The 16,686-nt window shown below is 33.4% G+C and overlaps 1 protein-coding gene across 1 annotated transcript in view; it reads left to right on the top strand.

The window, feature by feature from the left end:
- Window positions 1–16,686, top strand: part of LOC145288892 (HAUS augmin-like complex subunit 3) — a 58,128-nt gene that overhangs the window by 22,398 nt on the left and 19,044 nt on the right. Inside the window, exons 4-7 of the mRNA XM_080136365.1 lie at window positions 6,926–6,991; window positions 10,638–10,749; window positions 11,756–11,938; window positions 15,369–15,511. Coding sequence (XP_079992491.1) covers window positions 6,926–6,991; window positions 10,638–10,749; window positions 11,756–11,938; window positions 15,369–15,511 — 504 coding nt within the window. The remainder of the gene's footprint in view (window positions 1–6,925; window positions 6,992–10,637; window positions 10,750–11,755; window positions 11,939–15,368; window positions 15,512–16,686) is intronic.

Raw genomic sequence — 16,686 nt, forward strand, 5'->3', positions numbered from 1 at the left:
TTTGATATACGTGTTCCATTTAAGATCAGGAGTAATGGTCAAGCCCAGAAGCTTGTCAAAACTTGAGGCCTCCTGAAGACGAGAGCCATTCATTTCAATTGATGACAAATGTGGATTAAAATGATGATGTAAAGAGAGAAGCTTGGTTTTAGATGCATTAAAAGTAACCAGCCACTCCTTTCCCCATTGTACTACATGCTCAAGATCAGAGGAGAGAGAATTGGAGAGTACTTGCTCGTTTACTGTCTTAGATGTGGTACCATAAATGGTAGTGTCGTCAGCATAAATGTCTACAAATGATGTAAGGATATGATTTGGAAGATCATTAATGTAGATCAGGAAAAGAGTTGGGCCCAGGATGGATCCCTGAGGGACACCGGCATTAATACTGTGAGCTTCTGATTTTTGCCCCTCAACTACTACTCTTATGAACCTATCAGAAAGAAATGATTTAATAATTGAGAAGACTTTTCCAGCTATACCATAGCTAGCGATCTTATGAAGTAAACCTTTATGCCATACCCTATCAAAGGCTTTAGATATGTCAAGAGCAATTGCCCTAGAAAGATTGCCACCGTCGAGAGATTTGCTAATCCTATGCGATATAACTGTAAGGACATCTGCTGTAGATCTAGCAGAACGGAAACCATATTGAGTGTCACTAAGAAGGTTATTTTTGTTGAGATGTTTGATTACTTCTGTATTTAACACAGATTCTAGCAACTTACTCATGACGCACAGGAGACTTATTGGCCTGTACTGAGAGGGGGATGAGCGATCACCTGAATTCTTAAATACAGGGCATACTGATGAGATTTTCCAGGGAGATGGGAAACTATTCTCCTTAAGACAACGTTTAAACAGTTTTGTAAGTATGGGCGCTAGTTCAGGTTGAAGTTTTTTGAGTACTATAATTGGAATACCATCAGGGCCAGTTGCTTTACTGGAATCAAGGTTTTTGATTAGCTTGGCAACATCACGTACAGATATACGTATATCACATAGCGTGTTTTCTGATACAGGAGGAAATATTGGGGGTTGGCGGTCTTGGTCGCAAAGGGTAGAATTAGCTGCAAAGTTCTTGACAAAGAGTTTGGCTTTGTCTGATGCTGACGAGATTACCTCAGGTCCATTGATAATAGTTGGGATGGAGCACACGCTTCTGTTCAGGATTCTGTTTGCTATTTGCCAAAACTGGTGGGAACCAAGCCGCTGCTCAGCTACTTTGGACTTAACAGATTGAGCATACAACTCTCTTGCGTTCCTTATTACTTTCTTACAATGGTTGCTGGCAGTCCTGAAAACGGCTTTAGTTTCCATACATCTATTACGTTTGAAGCAGTGGAAAAAGTGATTTCTGTGCGCAATGGCAGCAGCACATTCTGGAGAGAACCATGGCTGGCTGTTAGGTTTTTGCTGAAACTTTTTAGAGGGTATGAAATGGTCAATACCTACAATTAACCATTCAGTTAGGTCTAATACTATAGAGGACACATCCTTTTTAAACATGGAATGCAGAGGTAGATCAGATATAAATGTACGGAAGCTATCCCAGTCAGCCTTAGTGTATCGATATACTGTACGATGAAGTGGTACGTCTGGGGACTTATTACATTTCATTTTTATCTTAATTGATACAACAGAGTGGTCGGAAGATCCAAGAGGCGACAGAACAGAAACTGAACATAGTTCAGGGCAAGTTGTGAGAAAAAGGTCTAGTAGGCTCGCATACTGGCCGTCATTATCGGGCACATGGGTAGGTTCCTGAACAATCTGAGTGAGGTCATAGGCAATGGAGAAATCATGACAGAACCTCCCCTCATCATCGGTCTTGTTTGAGTGGGTCAACCATTCGACGTTGTGAACATTGAAGTCTCCACATACGTGAATGTTAGCTGAAGGATAAGTAGAAAGGACTTGGTCAATTTTCTCAGATATGCTTTGAAAGATAGTAACTCCGCTGTTGTGGGGGCGATAGAGAGTAAATATAAATGCAGTAGTGTGAGCTAAAGCAACCCGGAAGCACATATAGGGTAAGTTAGGATCTTCCCTGGAGATGTCCCTCCCACATGGAAAGCTATCTTTAATATAGGCACATATTCCATGCCCATGGCGATCTTGGGGGTCAGATTTAGAAGTTAAGTTAGAGTATCCTGTAATTGCAAACTCATCTAGGGAAATAGCCTGTCCAATGCCAGTTTCACTTAAAAATAAAAGGTCTGGTTTAGTCTCCTGTAATTGGGTTTCAACCTCTGGAAGGTTAGAACGTAGACCCCTGATGTTGGAGAAGGAGACATGGTAGTAGGGGTCTACGTTGGAAGTTGGAGAACCGGGTTTAATCGTGTATTTTTTCTTGAAACTTGTCATGATGAAATTTTGGAATTTGTGGACTAGGTCGACAGATTTACTTAGAGCAGGACAGAGAGGGGAAACTAAGAGAGAAAAAGAAACGAAGAATTTTTTTTTTTTTTTGTACCACATGATAAGGTAAAGCCGTAACAATTACCCACTAGTATGGCATCGAGAGGCCCCACCAGAAGCTACTGCATGGTCCAGATTCCATTCACCAAATGGCAATACAGCAGCCCCAGTACTTTGCACCTGCTGATAGGACAGCCTCCTTAGTGGTTAATCCAAGGTTCGGGTCCCTGACTATCAGGCGGATAACGTCAGCCCAGACAAAACGTTTACCTCCAGCACCCTTACTAGTGACATGGCTACAAGGATAGACATAGAAACAGAAAATTTCCACCAACTCTGCCAACTGTTCGCGCAAAAATACTGCCAACCTAGAAAACAGCTTTTTCTTCTCCCTTTGTCAGAAAAATCACTCATTTAAAAAATGAGGACTGAGGGACAAATAAGAAGAAGCAAGAGTAACAGGAGCTGCCGATAACGCATCCACAATGCGTTTTCTACTCTCCATTAAAAAAAAAAAAAATAAATAAATAAATAAAAAATAAAAAATAACTATTAAGTATTGTACTTAATAAAAGTCCAACGGACCTGTTTAAGGGAAAGTATGGTGATAGATTCCCCTCCCACGAACTAAAAATGAGTACAATAAGGTAATCTATTTTTGCAATCAACTCGGTAGATAAATAAACATTTATGGACGAGAGAAAAAAAAAAAAAAAAAAGAAGCTAGCATTTAATACAACAGAAATACATAAATTAAATACTGAAATAAAATGTAGTTATTAATATTTGAATCTTAAAATAAAAAGTGCGAATTAGTAGAGAAAAAAATCACTTATCACAACAACGCATTCCGTCTCCAAACTAGTGAAGAATTTAACTTTTAATAGCGTTCAGAAGATTTTTTTTTTTTTTTTTAAATTAACCGTTAAGAGAAAGTGTGATTTTATTCTGAACTTTAACTAATCACGTTTTAAGCAACTTATGATATAAAACAAAATCGGATGGGGGGGGGGGTTCTTCCGAAGTTAGTTGGTGACGTTATAAGTAATTGCGAGATAAGATGGGAGCCAGAAATTAGGGGTGGGGGACTGAAAATGATAATATAATGGATTGATTATACAATATTTAAGATCAACTTGGTAGATAAACATTTATGGACGAGAAAAAAAAAAAAAAAAAAAAAAAAAAAAGAAGCTAGCATTTAATACAACAGAAATACATAAATTAAATACTGAAATAAAATGTAGTTATTAATATTTGAATCTTAAAATAAAAAGTGCGAATTAGTAGAGAAAAAAATCACTTATCACAACAACGCATTCCGTCTCCAAACTAGTGAAGAATTTAACTTTTAATAGCGTTCAGAAGATTTTTTTTTTTTTTTTAAATTAACCGTTAAGAGAAAGTGTGAAGTTTTCATTTGTTTATGCTTCTGCCATTGCCTATCATAACTATTACTTTAATAACTATTGTCTGGATGGTTATGAGGTTCTGAAACAATCCTACAGAAGAGATAGCAATGATTACAAGAAAGCAATCTCTAAGACTTACTATTCGCAAAAGATTCACAAATCTTTTCTCCAAAGATCGGTTCTTGTGATTTTTGGAGAATCTAAAATAGTGGCAAGTTTACTATTCCTCCTCTTTTTAATGGTCTTCAAGTTATTTCATTTGATCTCTTTGCTCATCTTTTTATGACAATTTTTCTCTTGATGATTCTGGCGATGTCTTTCTTGATTTTCATTTGAAAACTGACCACTCTCTTTACTGTTATCCCCACCTCAAGATGGTTGCTACAGTTCTTTCTGATCTTAACCAATCTAAGCCTTTCGGTCTTAATTCAATTTATGTTGTCCTGAACTTCTATCTTGAAATTATTCAATCTCAGTTCTGCTTCTCTTCTTGGAAACCATTCTCTGTTGTTTCTATTTTAAAAAACACTGGTGATACAACTAAGTATTAACCTGTTTGCACCCACTGTTTTTGAAAATGATTAACAAGCTTGTACAATTTCTGCAATATTTGGGCCTCTTTTATGATGTTCAGTATGGCTTTTGTGATTTTTGTGCAAGGCATAATCAATCTATAAGCTTGCTCAACAATGTCCTCATGAGATTCCTAAACAAATCACACAATCCCATCCCCCTTAAAACATGTAATCCTCTTAGCAAGCCTACTCTGTGAACTAGGGATGGAGTATCGTGCCCCCATGATTATGAAAGTGGAATGTGGAGAATTTTTCACCAATCTCCTTTCTGGGCTTACATTCCCATCAGTAACCGAATGGTACATCACTCTGCTCCCCTAGTCTCCTCCACAAAGCAGACCCAGGTTCTCATGCCCCTCTAAGGACCCTTCACATCACCCTGTCGTGTCCTGCTCATACTCCTTTCCATCTGTTAGAGTTGCCTCACAAAGATATATTATACTCCGAGCAATTGAGACAAAATTGATCTCCAAATGATATGAATTATGGGTGAAAACCTAATCACCATTTCACAGGAGAGAAAACAAGATGAAAAAAAATCAGCAAAAAAAAAAAAAAATGAATAAGATATGATGTTGCTAATTTATCTCTTTTTTTTTTTTTTTTTTTTCATTAAAGCATATCATAAAATACAAACAAAAGCTGTTTTCATTTTCTACCACTAGTCTCTCACTCTTAGATAAGGTCCAAAAAAAAGAGTCTCAAATCTAATAGGTCCCGCACTATTGGTCAAGTTCCAACTTGCGTCCCATCACCACAATGTTGCATCCCTGTCTTTAAAGATAATATAAAAGGAATATTTTAAAAAATAATAAAAATTTAACATTTTAGAGTGAGGGATTACTTTCTCATATAAGTTTAATGTAAAATGAGCACCCATTTCTTGGCCATGTAGCGGTAAATGAGACGTGATCATTAGTATTTTTTTTAGTTTGGTTGCAGGGGAGGGGCAAAAGAGGGAACAGAATGGGGATCATAAGTTCAAACATTTTAAAAATATGTAGAAACACTTCAAAGCATGGGGGGGGGGGTACTTGTGCAAAATTTGAACCAGACATAACTAACTGGCTGCTCGACTTTGCTCAGAACATGACATCAACCACAAGTTTTTGCCAGGCGTCACTGATTATCACAGCGTAAGAATGCTACTCAAGGAAAATAAAAAAAATCACCAGAAAAAAACAAGTATATTAGATATAATAAAAATAAAGAAACAACAACCTAATGCAACAATTCCTGTTTAATTGTTGTACGAAGTTTTTTGGAGTGAAAAAAAAACAAACTTTTTTTTTTTTTTTTTTTGCTCAAACAAAATTAATGAGAATCAATATTGTTTTTCATATTTTTAACAAAGGTTTTTTTTATGAAAGCACTTTTTTTTCATGTATTATATATATATATATATTTTTTTTTTTTTCATTTCTTTAAATTTTTTTTCTTTAAATTTGTAACTAAGGTAAAGTAAACTTTTTCTTTTCTTTTCATGTTTTCATGAACATTTTTTTCTGTGGGGCTGGGCCACCAAATTTTTAAAATTTAAATTAAGACAGCTGGGATATTCCCTTATGATTAGGTAGACTTTTCTATGGCCACATCAGACGATGTTAAAGTGGCATGAGAAGAGAGAGTGAATGTGGAAGAAACTTCGCCAGCCGGGTAGCTTTCTGATATATGGCTTAAAATGGAAACAAAAGATCATTGCCAAATTTCTGTCTTCACATAAACTTGAAAAATAACTGTCGAGAAGCTCCTGGCATTTGCAACTGACTCTTGATCCAAGGTGGAAATTTTCACCTTGTATAAAGTTGTTAGGAACGGCCATTTGAGGTTGTGTTGTTTACTTAATTTAATGATTTTATTTTCTTCCAATATTTTCACCAAGGATCGTCTGCTCTTTTGCCACACATTAAGCGGACAGTTACGTCTGGTTCAAATTCTGCACAAGTATCAAGATTTGCTTTGAAAAGGTCTCACTGTTAAATATTACTTAATTATTATTTCCTGATGTTAAAAATAATTGTGTGTTAACAAAAAAAAAAAATGAGGGTGGCCATGTACAATGCACACTCCTTGTATTTTTTTCGTCATGTTTTCAATTTTTTCAACAGATTACACTCCTCTTCTATAAAGGATTTTTCATTTAATCTAAGGACAATGATGTTAAGTCCTTTATTATTCAATGTATTCTGTATTATTTTTGCGTGCATTCAATTTTTGTGCATTTATACATTAATTCTGTATAGTCACTTGCACTTTTTTACACATTAATTCTGTCTATTCACTATTTCATGGCTTGCTATAACATATACTGACCCAACTAGTAAATTATTATTTTATAGTTATTATATAGAAAATAGAACTTTTCATTTGAACCTTTTAAAGGATATCAGTTCTAATTTGTCATTTTCAGTCTTTTTAATGTTTTAAAAATGTAAAAATAAAATTTTGCTGTAAAATAAAAAAAAATAATATAAGAAATTCAATTCGATTTTCACACTTTTTATTTTTTATTTTCAGTGATGAAGAATTAGATATTTGTCAGAAAAGAAAAGAAATGCTGTTACAATCAAGAGCTGCTTTAGAGTGAGTACTTTTCTTTTTACTTAATTTCTCAGCACATAACAATAAATGTTGGAGACAAATTCTTTCAATTTAGATTCAATGGAGATAAGACATTTTTTATATTAGAATAAATGTTTTTATTGTGAACAAAGCTTTTTACTTAATCAAAATATTTATGATTAAATCAGTTCTGTAATAATTTTCATTTAAAATTTTTCAGAATAATATCTATTTACTTGCTTTTCCATGAGGGTAAGGTTACACATAAGGGTTTGTTTTTGCTTTTTTATAGAGAAAATTTGGTTCACTCAAAAGTGGAACTTTTGGCCTATAGAAATTAAAAATTACTTCACTTTAATCACTGATTGCCATGAAAAATAACGCTCTTAATGACCATCCTAAGCCTAACATCTACAGACAATATGAATTGAAACAAATACATTGAGGACATTGCCAAGGCTGCTACAAAAAAATTGGCTCTCTCTATCATACATTTCTGGTGCTACCAGATCAGACTGTTTGGAGATATTGCCTTCCTGAGATAAAATGCACCTAACATTGATGATTTTTTTTTTTTTTTTTTTCCCTTTTTGCCAAACTTAATTATGTTCTACAAATACAACCGCCCACCTTTCCTCTCTTTCTCTTTCCCCCACTTCCCGACTGGTTTCCTTACTTAAAACAAACATTAATACTATAACTCTTTTTCCCTCTCTCATTGCAAAACTTATGCATGTTCTGCAAGGCTTGGAACAAAAAAAAATCCACAACAAGACAACCAAGCCAAACACGACAAACTGGTGATTGAAGATAGAGTGAGGAATAAAAACGTACCAAACAACTGAAACAACAAATGAATATTTGAAGATATAAAGAACTTGAAGCATAAAAATTGCTTCCAAAATTACTGTATTTGGCATTAAATAACCTGAAAAGGGTGGATATGCCGTAAAACAAAACAACCAAACCTATCATATGAGAAAATCACTCACACCTAGGAGTATCCTATACTTTTACAAACCCATAATTCACCCTTGCATAGAGTATTGTTGCCACATCTGGAATGGTGCATCTACCACTACTCTCTCTCACTCTTAGATAAGGTCCAAAAAAGAGTCTCAAAAGCTGCACTATTGGCCAAGCTCCTACCTGTGTCCGATCACCACAATGTTGCATCCCTATGCCTGTTTTACAAGGACTGTAATGGAATTTGCTCTGATGAACTCCTAGCACTTGTGCCCCTGCGATGTACATACTACGAACAAACAGCAAAATCTCACCCTGTTGATGTTTCTAAATGCTGGAAAGCCTTATACTCTAATAATTTTAACCCTCAGCTCGTTAGACTTTGGAATTCCCTCCCTGCTCCCCTGAATGTATTAGCCTGCAGAAATTGAGACACATTTTGTTGCTCAACTCTTCACAATCTTTTTTTTTTTTTTTTACACAGTGGTCACCACTTATCAAGGCCCGGAAGCCACTCAGGGATAAGGGTTATTGAAAGTACATTACGTTAGTGTGGAGATTTGATGAAGTGTTTACTTAAGGGGGCGGTTCATTAGGAATTTGTTAACGTTGGACACATCCAAGTTGTAGTCAGGTGGGAAGCAGGCAGACGGAACAGAGTTAGACATGATCCCAAATAGTAGTCCTTTACATTCCATGTGGAAATATGCCTTTTATGGGGTGAAAAAGAATTTAAAAAAAGAAAGGATTTACTTTTCATTGACCACGGTTTGGTTTGTTTTACAACATCTCGACCATCTATGGGTTATTTCATGCCAAATACAGTTATCAAATATTATTCTATAGGTAGGATATTTCTAGAATTCATTGCTCTTTTGAAAACATTACTTTTTAGTATTGGTAATCTTTTTCAACATCATTGACTCTCAGTCACTGCCTTCTAGTATCTATTGGGGGAGAAAAAAGGTTTTTGGTATTTGAAGAATCAGATTTAATGATATGGTTGGTCATGAACTTACAAATTCTAGAACATAACGTGACCAGCCAATTGATCAGATTAGACCTCTTTGATCTTCTATCTAGCTGAAATAAAAGATGAATTGGAAAAACGGCTCAGTCACCAGAATTCCTTCCTAAGGCATCATGAGTCACCAACCATGGCCTACAGGTGGCTCTGTTTTTTTTTTTTTTTTTAATTATTTTTTATTTGTTTTGCATGATGTGTAGTCAGTGAATTCATGGTGAGAGGGCAGTCACTAGCTAATGACAGAGGGACAGATAGCAAAATGCAGTATGAGAATAGATATACTAAGAGTCAAAAGATCAAAGAAGATCATTCAAATTATGTTTTTAAAAAGATTATTTTAGTTTTAGCAGGGTGTTTGATCTTCTATATAAGTTTAATGTAAAATAGTCTCTCTACTTTATTATTGAACTTCTCAAATTTGAACAGTCATAATTTCTCTTTATTGTTAAAATCAAGTCGCTGTTGATTATTATATTGTAGTAAAATAAAATGACTTGGGTGCCATTAGCTAGAATTGAAACCAGAACATTTAGCACTCCGTTATTTGTTACCATCTGGGTTGCCCATATGCATATAAAAACTTTAAAAAAATAATTTTGTTAAAGGTATAAATGTATATTTGTGCATGCATAGAAGTAACATGTTTAGTTGACTTATGCCTACCAAGTTCCAATTTTTTTTTTTCAAAGTTCACCCCTTAGTAGCTATTTTTACCAGCTAAAAACTAAATTAAATTTGTTCCACAAATTCAAATCCCCTATTTATCAAGTTTCAAGTCTGTAGACCAATAATTGACAAAGGAGTTTGGTAGAGATCCTTCCTCACACACAGACAAGGTCACTTTATATATCTATATCAAGAAGTAAAAATTAAGTTTACAAGTATTTTAATGGAAAGTGCTCCAACGAACTACAAGCCCTTGTATCCCATCCTTGACATAAATACCCGACAAGCTACTGTAAATTTAAAGCGAATATTAATATTTATATAGTAATCCCAAACAAGATAGGAAATAGAGCTTGTCATAAATGAACATAATTTAAAACTATAAATTATAATTTACAAGAATTTATTACTCGACAGGATACTTTGTAAATCCAATTACTTGTTATGAGAACATTGACTCTTATGATCATTTCGCCATTGGAATATCCTTTCATCTGAGTTTTAAATCTTTAATTTTTAATTTACTGCTTTCATTTCTTTTCTCCATTTTATGAACTCTTTATACTAACCTTTTTTTCTTTTTTAATGTATGACTAGTTTTCATATAATGCAGTTTCAATTCATGCCAGTACCAGCAAATTCATAGCTTCACTATAATATTAATTTGCTAATATCTTTCCTCTGGTGAAAAGAATGCATTCTTTGAAACTCCATAGATTAAGGAAATCTTTATATTTCTTTGAGTATCCTGTTGGACAATAAATTCTTGTAAATTATAATTTACAGTCTTAAATTGTGTTCTTATATATATAAAGGATCAATAATGGCAATAAATTGCAGTAGCATTTTATAGCGGTTTCACTCACACAAATTAGTTTTCATTATATCCTGTATGAGTTTTTTCAGTAATTATTCTTTCAAATAAGGATGTTTGTTTGTTGTCAACGATGAAATTTTCTTGTCTATAGTCCTGCTTATGATGTTTTATTTTGTGTTCAACTGTTGCAGTCAACAGCTGAGTGTTTTGAGTAAACAAATGGCTCGAAGCCAGACTCTGATTGATGACGCCAAAAAGAAATATACTGCAGCTGAGCAACAATGCCAGGACGACAATTCCAAAGTAAGTTGCTCAATTCACTATTATGTTCCGATAGTCATTATCCTGAATCATTTCAATAGGCGCCATTAAAAAAAATCTGTATTTCTACTTACTATAAAGATGGTGCGATTATGATGGTGTTGCTCCTAGGATGCAATGTAGCATTTTATTAGAGCGACTAAATGTGTCTAAAATATTCTTCTAAAGTTACATATAACAGTGGCAAATAGTCTAGATATAATAAATTAGTATGTGTCATCTGTTGTTGCAAACCTACAGTACTTTGGTCTAGAGATGAATTTCTGCAATCAAATATATATGGAGGTATAGGAGCAAGCGCAAACCTTTAAATCTGTTTAAATGGAAGTAAAGTATCATGTTTTTAGTATAGCAATTTAATTTTTACATATTAAAATGAATGTAGTTTGATATTTGTATAATCATTTTATATACATTAATAAGAAATCATTAAAAAAATTAGTCAGAATACTGATTAAAAAACATTAATCTAAGGCGTAAAAAAAAAAAGTAAAATTTTTATTTCTAGCTTGAATTTTGCAATGTGTTCATATAGTCATGTAACCTGATCAGTTTTCTTTTTAAAAATGAAAATCAAATTTTATGGCAAAATTATGAGAAACAATCTTGTGACACAATCTTGAAAATGGTGAAGGAAAAAGGGAGATAACTCTAATTCAAATTTGTAAGATTTGAAAAAGCTAATCGTAACACAGAGGAATATTGTAAAAACTCAAATTCACTTAAAAATGATTTTCTTTACAAAAATAAAGCTACTTGATCAATTTAGGTAATTTTGGTGATTTTGGTGTATAATATGTTCTTTTAGTTACAGAAATACAGATTTTTCTTTATTTTTGTTTTTTTTATATATAGGAGCAATTCTGAAGAAGGACCAACATTTTTAATAAGTATCTAAGGTCCATTTCTAGCAAAACTGATGTTTAATTGAAAAAGATCTGTGTTTTTGTTCTATGATACAAATTTCTGATAATTTTAAAAATTTCAGATGCAAACTATTTTGAAGCATTTGACTGAATCTGTGAAAAACCTATCTTCTTCCTATGTCCAGTCAGCGTCAGGTGATGCTGGTCCTAACTTTCTGTCGCAAGCATCTTTAAGCAGCTACGAAGCTGCAGAACACAAATATCTTGATGAGATCAACAATTATATCAAAAAACAATTCTCTGAGGTAAGTTTAAAAAAACATTTTTTTTTTCAATTACAACCATTAACATAGTCATTGGTTGAAATTAAGATTAACGTACATAAAGATTCAGAAGTTGTTTTTACACAAAAAGATTTTTTAAATTCTTTATTTTAATCTAAAGTTCAATTTAAATTTTAATTAAAAATGTTTGAGTTTTTATATATAATTTTTGTACAAAAAAAAGAAAAAAAAACTAATTATTTTTTTATTTTATTTTCACCTCAAACAAGGCACATTGCCACTTGATGTAGGGGCTACTATCTGGAACATAATTTGCAGGCATACTATGTAGGGAGTTGAGCAGCAATTTGAACTTCTGCATGTCAGTACAGTCAGGGAAGCAAGAACCTGGAAAGGATTTCCTAAGTCTAGAAGTTATAGGAAAGAACCTATTAGAGTAGAAGGCTTTCTAGCATCTTGGGATCTATAGTGTGTAGGGGTGGGATTTTGCTGCTTGTCGGGTATTTATATCAAGGATGGAGTACAAGAGCTTGTAGTTCGTTGGAGCACTTACCATTAAAATACTTGTAAAACAAGCAGGGGGATGCAACATTTCGTTGATGAGACAGAGGTTGAAGCCTAGCTGACAGTTCAGGACCTATTAAGTTGGCGGCTCTTTTTGAACCCTGTCTAAGAGTGAGACTAGTAGCAGATGCACCAACCCAGATGTGGATACATGGATGAATGGTGACCTTGTAGAGGTACAGAATACTCTCAGGCATAAGTAACTTTCTAGCACAGTAGAGGGAGCCCACCTTTTTTGCAACTGCCTTGGCAATACCCTCAATGTCTACAACCTTTCTAGAGCTGGTAATATTAATAAATTCTCCAGTTTGCAAACCTATATTGCCTAAGGAGTAGGTAGGCTCTGCCTATTGCCTAACTTCGATTCTTACATTTTGTCAGGCACAGCTTTACAATATAAGGGATTCACTTTAGACACTCTATGCCTGGACTTGCTTCCTGACTAGGAGAATGAACTCTGACTCCCCATTTCCTATTTGTTTCTCTCACAAACTGAATAAATGGTTTTGCTTGCATGCTACTTATGTTCACTTGAATTGTTTAAGTCGTTATTGTAAAGTTGTTGCATAATGTACTTAAATTAAATTTCCCATCTTTATTTTATCATAAGTGATATCTTTATATCATAAGTGATATTATTAAATAAAAATATAAATTTCCAAAAATCCACAAAACGACCCCCTGCTGATATGCTTAAGTACTGATTACAGGCTGAAAAGTAGAAATATAGCTGCTTATAATGCTGAACGCAACGAGTAGTCGAAACATTTGTGGAAGGCGAGCCTCTTCGTATTCCTTACTTGCTTACTAAGTATTGTAAAGTTTTTTGATTATTCACCTAAACTTTTATTTTGTGCTCTTAATTGTCTGATACTTCCTCACTCTTTTGACGCTCCTAAATTATCATTCCCTGACTAAGTGCATGCTTAAATATAAGACCTATACTGGTTGTATGTATATGGTTACTTATGTATAATACTAAACTAACTGGCACAAATTCTTTTCTAAATGTTGAGTTAAAAGGGCTGGTTACTTTGCCTCAAAGACGTGTCTGTTTTGCATAATAAACGTTATAAATCCTTATAATCCTTAATCCTACCATAATTCCTGTATATCCTAATATGTTAATTTGGTGTCCTTGTAGATAATCTCTTCTAGACAACTGGACACAAACCAATTGCTCTTCTCCCCAAGCTGCTATGCGGGTACCATGGGAGAGGGGGGGGATTATCTTCTGATCCTTAACCTTAGAATAAGAAATTTAAACCTCAACACTAAACATCTAAAGTTATCTATAATAGATACCTATACAAATTATCTATAATAGATACCTATACAAATTATCTATAATAGATACCTATACAAATGATCTATAATAGATACCTATACAAATTATCTATAATAGATACCTATACAAATTATCTATAATAGATACCTATACAAATTATCTATAATAGATACCTATACAAATTATCTATAATAGATACCTCGATAGTATTGGTTCCCAACTGGTGTACTGCGAAGAGATTACAGGATGGAATTACAACTTGTTTTAGATGGAAAACTGCTTTCATATCGTTATAATCGGAGTTGTTTGTATTAATAAATACTAACTCACACATTATTGCTTACATGTTTAAAAAATATCAAAAAATAAATTGTTTGTTTCAATTGTTCTCAACCACTGATAGCCATGGCTAATGATGCATTAGCTGAAAGCTCTTCGTTCAAACTCTTTGGCTTAACATTCACAGGGAACATGAGTTGGAACAAATATATCAAGATCATTGCCAAGCCTGCTGTGAAGAAGGTGGTCTCTCTCTACCGTGATAGAAAGTTACTTATTCCTGAGAGTATCCTGTACCTCTACAAGGCCACCATTTTCTCATGTATGGAATATTATTGCCACATTTGGGCTGGTGCATCTCCTACTAGTCTCACACTCCTGAATAGGGTTAAAAAAAAGTGGCCAACCTAATAGGTTTCACACTGTCAACCAAACTCTAACCTCTGTCCCATCGACGAAATGTTGCATCCCTGTGCCTATTTTACAAGTTTTTAATGGAAAGTTCTCCAAACTCTAAGCCTTTGTACTACCTCAACATAAATACCCCCACCTAACATTGATGCTTTTTGTTTTTCTACTTTCTTTTGCAAAACTTAATTATGTTTTACCCCTTTTTCCTTCTTCCCATTTCCCCTTTCGTTTTCTATCTCCCCCACTTTCTGACAGGTTTCCGAACTTAAAATCTACCAAACATTAATACTGTAACTCTTTTCACTCTCCCATTGCAAAACTCATTCATGTTCTGTAGGGCAGGAAGCAATAACGATAAAATCCACTAAAACAACCAAAGCCAACACTACAAACTAGCGGTTGAAAATACAAAGAGCTTGAAGAATAAAAACCTTCTACAAAATAACTGGATGCAACATGAATACTATTTCCAAAATAACCCGAAAAGGATTGATATGCCGTATAACAACCAAACCAGTTAACAGCAATGACAGCAGTTTCTTTTATGTTACACACATAACTACAATCTGCATTCTCTCCTTCATTATTCTGTTTAGTAATCTTGAAATTTTTATAGGTTGTTTTGTAATTGACAAATATTTAAAGGGTTTTTTTTATCGTTGCAGAATTTTTCAGTTTTGATAATATTTTCATTAGACTTTGTCAGTTCTTTTACAAATAGTGAAAAAATTCTACTTTTAGATATAAAATACCAAAGTGTGTTCAATAAATTATTTTATTATTAAATTATCTTCAAAAACAGATAAAATAGATAAACCAAACAAATATTTTTTTTCTTTTTTGCTTTAAAAAAATTGTGAAAAATGAAAATTGTTTGACTTATTTCTGCTTTTTTTTTTTTTCCCCCAGACAATTTCTGAAATTAGTGGCCAAGGGGAATGTGATCGGTATGAACTTTTGGAGGTCAGTAATCCTGACATTTTGTTAGTGAGAGGAGAAAATGAAAAAGTTAACATCAATGAATGCAAGGAATTGGCTCGACTCCAAAATCTGTATGTACCTCCTCAAATCAATTTATTTAAAATCCGTGTGAACGTTCAGATATTTCCGATATTAATGAAATTTTAATGTCTATTATTAGTCATCAATTAATAAATATCCTCTGATTTTAAGTTTTTTGGAGTATTTTAAAGGGCTTTTATGGAGTATAATGTAGGCATAACTTCCTCTTGAAAAATCGAATTTTTCAAATTTGCATTAAATTTGATTCATAGTTATTAAATATCAATAAAACCAAATTTAAAACTTTATATTTACACCTCAAATTGAAATTTTCCTAAAATTAAAATCTTAATCTTGGTGAAGGGATATAAAACGGCTTGATGACTGGTTAACTTTAGTAGGACCTATGTCCCAGCATTGGTCAGGAAAATTTAGGAACCAAAGAAATTATAGCTTTCACTCCTGATGAATATTTGATGTAAATGAATTTAAGAAGGAAATGCATTTTATCTGTAAAAGTGAGAATGTGTGTGTGTGTATGAGGACAATTCTTAACCTATATACTCTACAGATTTTTGATCTACACTTGAAATTTAGTATATAGGGTATTCAGACATGTGGAAAACTTTTTAATCAGTTTTCATCCAGAAAAAAGGGCTGCTAAGGGGTCAAAATCCAAAAATTGGTATGTCGGAGGGTCATTGGATTTTTATGTGTTTGTCAACTGTTTCATGAATGCGCATGCATGAATCAATCAAATGACAGATTCATTATGTTAAAAATAAATAGATTTGAAAACACTTTTTATAGATCATGTCAAGCTGGCCTACTTGACCGACTGTCTTAAGGTTATGGTTTTGATCTCAGCTCATATTTTTTTTTTTATTTACAAGAAGTGAACTGTTTAGAAAAAAAATATAATGCTCGCATGCACATATCTCGGTTTCTTCCAGTTTTTATTTTTTTTTTAACTACACTTTTTTAAAGGAATTTAATGTTATATTTAAAACCTATGGTATTTTTGTTTATAATAAATAAGAATTCTGCATTAATTAAAATATAATATTTATGTATATTTTACGACCTGGCAACACCAGGCGACCTGTTATGTTTGTTTGTTTATTTATTTGTTTTGGTTACTTATTAAAAAAAGTTTATCCAGACTTGAGTTATTTGTTGGTAAAATGTTATATTTTTCTATTTTTGACTGAACGGATACCTTAGT

Source organism: Euprymna scolopes, chromosome 2 (assembly GCF_053919585.1).
Source record: "Euprymna scolopes isolate OS-2025 chromosome 2, ASM5391958v1, whole genome shotgun sequence".
Classification (NCBI taxonomy): domain Eukaryota; kingdom Metazoa; phylum Mollusca; class Cephalopoda; order Sepiida; family Sepiolidae; genus Euprymna; species Euprymna scolopes.